Source organism: Etheostoma spectabile, chromosome 15, assembly GCF_008692095.1.
Source record: "Etheostoma spectabile isolate EspeVRDwgs_2016 chromosome 15, UIUC_Espe_1.0, whole genome shotgun sequence".
Lineage (NCBI taxonomy): Eukaryota > Metazoa > Chordata > Actinopteri > Perciformes > Percidae > Etheostoma > Etheostoma spectabile.
Window position 1 is genome coordinate 2,376,527 of NC_045747.1, and position 7,107 is coordinate 2,383,633.

The 7,107-nt window shown below is 41.0% G+C and overlaps 1 protein-coding gene across 1 annotated transcript in view; it reads right to left on the reverse strand.

Moving 5' to 3' along the window:
* The window catches only part of LOC116702791 (aconitate hydratase, mitochondrial), a 12,493-nt gene that overhangs the window by 145 nt on the left and 5,241 nt on the right, over window positions 1–7,107 (reverse strand). Inside the window, exons 8-18 of the mRNA XM_032537247.1 lie at window positions 7,003–7,094; window positions 6,031–6,136; window positions 5,492–5,649; window positions 5,225–5,298; window positions 4,461–4,572; window positions 3,693–3,875; window positions 3,110–3,205; window positions 2,552–2,743; window positions 1,842–1,974; window positions 465–586; window positions 24–324 (exon numbers count right to left, since the gene is read on the reverse strand). Coding sequence (XP_032393138.1) covers window positions 193–324; window positions 465–586; window positions 1,842–1,974; window positions 2,552–2,743; window positions 3,110–3,205; window positions 3,693–3,875; window positions 4,461–4,572; window positions 5,225–5,298; window positions 5,492–5,649; window positions 6,031–6,136; window positions 7,003–7,094 — 1,400 coding nt within the window. The 3' untranslated portion in view covers window positions 24–192. The remainder of the gene's footprint in view (window positions 1–23; window positions 325–464; window positions 587–1,841; window positions 1,975–2,551; window positions 2,744–3,109; window positions 3,206–3,692; window positions 3,876–4,460; window positions 4,573–5,224; window positions 5,299–5,491; window positions 5,650–6,030; window positions 6,137–7,002; window positions 7,095–7,107) is intronic.

Sequence of the window (7,107 nt, forward strand, 5' to 3'; positions counted from 1 at the left end):
TGTGTGTGTGTGTGTGTGTGTGTTGTTTTTACTGAGCATGACTACAGCTGTCCATCAACCAATAAGTCTGGTTACCATCTACCGTTCACATCGTCTTTTCCTCTTTGCAAAGGTCAACATTTCTTCCTTTCTTAACCCATTCCAAGGCCCCTCGATGGCCCCCACAGGCCCCGCCTCCCTCCTCTCCACCAATTACTGGAGCTCCTTCATCCTGTTGAGAGCAGAGCCAGCCTTGAACCATTCGATCTGTGTCTCGTTGAAGGTGTGGTTGAGAGAGATGGACACCTGGCTGCCATCGCTGTGCTTGATCACTGCTGTCAGGGGCTGGAGGGAGGACACAAACAAGATCATGTGTCCATCATTTATCCAGTTATTATCATTTATCCTTGTTGTTCCACATAATGTTAAGAGAAGACTGCGCTGTCTTTTGAATCAATGTTTTATCAGTGCAGATTATTGCTCACCTTGCCAGGAGCAAAGGATTTCAGCCCAGTGATTGAAATCTTGTCATCAGGGCGAATTTTGTCGTAGTCGCTGGGGTCGGCAAAAGTCAGAGGCAGCAGGCCCTGCTTCTTCAGGTTAGTCTCTGTGTGGAGGGATAAAAGATGGAAATATGAGCCATAACAGCAAGACACTGACTCATTGTTCCTTCCATCAGGTAACCAGAGAAGGGGCCCTTTCTGTCAGAAGTATACGTTACTCAGAAATACAAGGTCATAATGCATAAAAGTACTGTATGGGCGTCTGGTTTTTATTGATTAGCTGCAGTTCTCATGATGAATTAGCTGTTCCGTTCGCACAGGATTCATAATGTTGGAAATCTTTCTACTAAAGACCAAAAGATGTTGAAAGCTTTGTAAACAGATATGTCAACAGTCAACATCTGTGCGTTTCAGCAGAGGAAACATTCCAAAAATCTGACTTTTTTTTTTTTTCTTTTCCAGGCTTTTATTTCACCAATTAGCTACATGTAGCCTCCAATAGCAAACTGACACTAATGGACTGTAATTTTAACTTCTAGACTCTTAGACGCTCCTTAATCCAGCAGACTGTAAAACTGACCGGGATTATTCTCTTATTCTGATATTCTAGTCTTTTTTTCTTGATGGTCATTATGGCCGTTAATATTCCAGATTTTCAGCCATATAAAACAACTACCGGACATACATTTTAAATAGCCATATAATACCCTATTTTTAAACAGCAATTATTTTTGTTTTAAAAATCTGAATTTGTTTTGGTGTATACCATTTTTGGCTTTTGGGCCTTTTTTGGGGATTTATAGTAAGGATCCTTAGTAGTAAATGAGGAATACATGATTAATTACCTATGTTGGATTGCAAAGAGTCAGGTTCCATTCAGCCCAAGATTATTTGTTCTGGGAGGTCAATCTTAAACCAGATGGCTATGCACATAAGAAGCTGGGTCCAAACTTTTAGTTTGATGATATCCAGAAGGATTATTTTAAGAGGATGAAGGGGTGCCTTCAGTCCAGGAATCGGCATGTGAGATGGCTAGGGTGGCTGCATTTAAAAAAAAAAAAAGTCATATAAATGGTTTACCAGGTTGGATGTCTAAAATAGAAAATGGGGAAAGAACCTGAACTTTCTGGAGGGCTCCTAAAAAGCTTTTTGCTTGGGAGAGACGAGTATGATGGGCTCATGATGTTGTCACTTACGCATACATTTATAGTTTACTGTCTGTTTTGCTTCCCTGTTTCCTCTACCTTTCACAAAGAAAAATATATAAATGGTTTAAATGCGAGCGTTTTAAAATTGCCAAGATCTCTCTTAACAGATTGAGGTTTGCATGTTTTTTTCTCTCTGTGCTCTGGAACTTACCGTGGATTCTGGCAAAGCTCTTGACGATGATGGCGCGTCCTCCAAGGTGCCGAGGCTCCAGGGCAGCGTGCTCTCTACTAGACCCTTCTCCATAGTTCTCGTCTCCAACCACCACCCAGTTCACTCCATTGGCCTGGATTATACAGTTAAACAAAGACAAAGGAAACATTTAAACGGCTGGGAAAATATGCAAAACCAATAATAATTTTGTCTGGCTTTTAGTTTACCAGCACTAGCATGCTGCAAAATCTACGCTTAGTTGCCAGTTTGTTTTGTACTATCTAACATTAATGCAGTCTAATACAATAGCCCTGCAGTAAATCCAGCCTTTATGAAATTTATAAATGTTCCAGTTTTTGTGAAATGTAAATTCAACTTCATGGTCATTTTGGAGGCTGCAGTTACTGGTGCTGTTTAATTGTACTGTGTTATACTGACAAGTGTTTGTATCATTGTGTACATTCTATTTAAATAAACTCAGGTAGTCTAAATATCAGAAACACTTTTCTGTATACCGCAATACAGTTCAACAGCACCAAAATGATCAAAAACTAAACATTTGAACCTTCAAGAAGGCAGGATTTATTGCAGGACTGTTGCTGTTAGACTGCATTGGTTTTAGTTAGCTGTACCTAATAAACAGGCAACTGTTTGTACATGTGCCACCAACGTAATGGAACCATCAACAGACACCGTCCCAGTGAGCTCACCTTGTAGTAGCGGGCCACATCAGGCACACCTCCGAAATCTCCTGTCAGCAGGTTCTTGACTTTGTTGACGGCATCGTTGTCAGTGTTGACTGCACCGATCAGCATATTGTTGGAGATGTTGTCCAGGTGACCGCGGAATTTCAGCCAGGGCCCGGCAGCACTGATGTGGTCGGTGGTGCACTTTCCCTTCACCTACAGCAGCAGAGAAAACGAGAGGAAGGCGATCCGGAGGATCAGGAAAGAAGGAAAAGAAACTAAACAACGGCTATTTAACACTACTATTTATATAATTCAGTGGAGTTTCAGTCACCTTTGTGCAAACGGAAAAAAAATCAGCTAAAACAATCTACTCATCCAAAAACATGGATGCCCTTCCCTATTTGAAAAGCTATTCCTCCTTTAACTAGTGGACCCATCCTAAAGGGCATGAACACAGGTTCTGTGCTAACTGAAGGGTTTTAGTCTTTTTTGAAAGAAATTGCTCTAAGACAGGAAACGGGTGTCTAACATTTTTCTTACTTGCTCATCCACAACTTTCCTTCCGTTTCTGCTGCTCACCTTGATGAGGACCCGCATGTCCTCCATGTCTTTTCCATGCCACTTGTCGAAGGGCTCCAGCAGCTGCAGACGGTTGCTGGTGGGGCTCACTTGCACCTGAACAACATCAAATCAGGGTAAGAAAGAAAAAAGGTTTTTCCAGGAAAATTTTCAAAGGCTAGTGGGGCAGACAACTTCCAGATCTAACTGAATTTTATTTCAACACCAAGACAATCCTTTTCCGTTTGTTTCTGTTTCTCTTTTTTTCCTCTTTTGTCTTATTACTCATTTCTGCCCAATCAAGCCTTAATCATGTTTGTTTACTCTTTCATGTTCTGATTTCCATACGGTTATTGGGTTACGACCTCACTAAAAGTTGGTTTTATTAGTGCTGTGCTGCTTTCTAGATTGTTGAGATCATATGCTGTATCTTTAAAATATTGAGTTTATTTTTGTTGTGAGTTGAATGTTATGTATGCAAGTTTATGTTTTGTTGTACCCTAGATGTACGAACAAGAGGTCTTTTGTATTGTGAGAGTAGAGTAGCTTCTGTTTAAGACAGACAGAAGCAAATGGGGATCTTACAAACAAATAAAAAACAAACCTTTACTGCGCTGCTCTCAGCCGGGGGGTGCTGGTAGGTGTCCTGGCCTGGGTCAAAGTCTCTGGAGGGGAGCTCGTCACCGGTGGGGGGTTCCAGCTTGAACTTTTCTCCGTTAGCAGCCGTCAGGTAGTCGGTCTCGGGGTTAAAGTCGAGTGTCCCGGCAATTGCCATGGCGGTGACAATCTACAATGAATTACATTATAGGCATTAGGCTGTGCAAATGTCACCATGAATACAGAAATACAAATTCTATTGTTATTCCTCCATTGATACACACTCACTATGGTGGATGCATGAACTACTGTAAGTCTGTCTCTTGATGGTCTATATCCACAATGTTCCATTTATAAACAAATTCAGCCAGATCTCACTCTTTTCGGCAGGATGTCCATTACCTTTTGCTTTTTGTGTTAGAATTTAAAACTCCGGTGGATTTCTGAGGACTATGGTTAACTGCTCCTCAGATCTCTGCAGGGTAAATCCAGACAGCTAGCTAGACTATCAGTCCAATCGGAGTTTTCTTTTGCACGACTAAAACAACTTTTAAATGTGCACATCTTCCACCAAAACAAGTTCCCTCCAGAGGCTATTTTGCAGCGGCACCGTGGCTACGTCCGGCGCTTTGCACCGCCCCAAGACAATTGAGAATAAACCAGTGCACGTTTTTCTCCCACCCAGGAAGGCTCTGTGGACTAGCGAGACCTTCCTCCGCAGCGCTGTGGATGAAGCTTGTGTTTTGCTTCATGTTCAACCTGCAGTACATCTTACCTCAGGAGAGGTGACAAACGCATGAGTAGCTGGGTTAGCGTCATTCCTGGCAGTGAAGTTCCTGTTGTAGGACGTGACAATAGTATTCTTCTCTCCTTTTTTCACATCTTTCCTGAAAAAAGTCAAAACACAGAGCTTTTTAGTCTGAAGGAAACTTCTATTTGGTTTTTAGACTTTACTTTTGTGCATTGAACCAACAATCTTTAATCAGTTTACAAGATTAGAAAGTCTAAAGCCCTACGAAAAACCTACTGATGATGTCTCTGTTCTTACAGCCTTTCTAGAGGAAAAGGGTTTGTTCTCTTTTATGAAAATCTGCATATGAGATTTATTGTATTTAAATGTGTAATTTTGGCCTCTGACTGATGCTAGGGAGAAGTTTATCAAAAGAGAAAGAGTTCTGGTGAGCATGAACACTCTTTAGATTGAGATTTCTTGTGTAATGTTGAGAGAAATTGGCCCGGTTGTAGTGCGAGAGGAAAGGTCATCCAAAACAGTGGTATTATGCTCTGAAGATCTATATATTCAAAGTCCATTTAACGGAAATCCAGTCATTAGCTTTCATGAACCAGTGATGGCAGAGAAGAAAATAATCCGGAAAGTTGTTCAAAAATCCTTATCTGGGACTACTTCTACAGAATGTCATGGCAAGCTGGTCGGTGGGCATCGATATATTTTGCTTTGAAGCAAAGCGTTGGAAGAATGAACCGTCATGACCCTGCTGCCAGCGGGGCCCAATTAGCCTTTACAAATGAGCCGCTTACCTGTCCCACTGTCCGATGCAGGGGCCACAAGCATTGGCGAGTACGACACCACCAACATCACTCAGGATCTTGGTCTGAAACAGGGACAACATGAATTTGAACATGAAGATATCCTTTCCTGCATCTTTCAAACACATACCGGTACTATTATCTAAATGTCATATGTATAAATAAAAAATAAATTAAAAAAATAATAAATAAAGACTAAGGACAAACTGCCCAAATACTTTGGGTCACTCTCTAAATGTCGGTGGCATTCTGACTCACATATCCATCTCTCTCGATAGTGGCGCGGATCTGCTCAGAACCAGGGGTGACAGTGAACTGGGCCTTGCACTTCAGACCTTTATCCAGAGCCTGCTTGGCCAGAGAGGCCGCCCTGCCCATGTCCTCATAGCTTGAGTTGGTGCAGCTGCCAATCAGACCTGCAACAGACAAGTTCAATGCTTATAAGAGGAGAACTGAGAACAATGACAGTAAAGTGATTTAGTATACAGTTAGTGGCAGATTGGGACCATTTTTCTACATGAAATGAGAGGAAAAGTGTTTTAAAAAAAAAAAAAGACAAGTATGTAATTTTACATCTTTATAATCATATTCTACTCATCCTGTCAATGACTGTAATTATACTGCGCTCAGTAATCATTCTAGTAGCTACTTATTAAGACTACATGACAGGGCTGCAACATGATCTGATCCTATTTGGTGAATTACACAGCTCATAGGAACAAAGAAAAATATCACCAGACAAAGCTTTACAAATATTGACAATTATAAGATAATACAGCTGTGTCACAAAAACTTACCAACTTTTACCTCCAGGGGCCAGCCGCTCTTCTTAGCCGTAGCCCCGATCTCAGACACAGGGTGGGCCAGGTCTGGGGTGAACGGCCCGTTGATGTGGGGCTTCAACTGTCAAGAGGACAAGGGAAACAAGGCATAATGTAGAACACTGATAATTTCAGTAATGTAGGACATGTTTGCATATGCTATAAATATTGTTTTCTAAATTTGGAAACTTAGGGGAAAAAAAAGGGTAACACTGGTGGCACAATTAGGCTGCCTCACACAGCATCATCGCCACATGATACAAAATGAGACAAAGCATATGTATGTGAGAATGTGGGTGCTGTAGTTTTTGAGTGAAAGCTTTTACTTCCAACATAAAATTGGTAGGTCAGTTATTATTAATGAAAGCCGTACATTTTTGGTTTGCCACCCAGCTTCAGTACCCAAGTCATCCAACAAGGTAGTTAATGTTTTATTAAGCATGTTTATAAGTTGTAATGCTTGTCTTAACAGAACACACATTCTAGCAGCAAGGTGCTCCAACATATAATCAAATGATCTACTATATAACTTAATAATACTGTAACTCCTGACCTCCTGTATCCACACACAGACTGTTCACAATGACAAACATGGTCAGCCTCATACCAGGTATTATGGTAGTAGGGCATACAGTCTGCCCCAAATCCATTACACATCCTGATTCTAGTTAGGTATTTAGTGTAGTCACACTGTAGTGTAGGCAAATTAATTATAATCAAACCAGAGAGCATGCATAATAAAGTCCCAGTTTGACCGTTGCACATATTCTAAAATTTCTTGTAAGTATAAAATTGTAAAGAATGTTGAATTCTCTTTATACTAACTACTGAAGCAAAATACTATGATGATTACTATGCAGTACAGACACTAAAGAATGAATATGTAGTATGGATTTGGGATATGCCAAAGTCTTAAATAACACGACTCGTGAAAATGTTTTGACTCACCTCGCTCAGGTTGATCTCTACGACCTGGTCGTACTCACAGCCATTATCTGGGACCAAGTCCTCTTTGAACTGATCAGCCACAGAGGCAATCTCTGAGAGGGAATG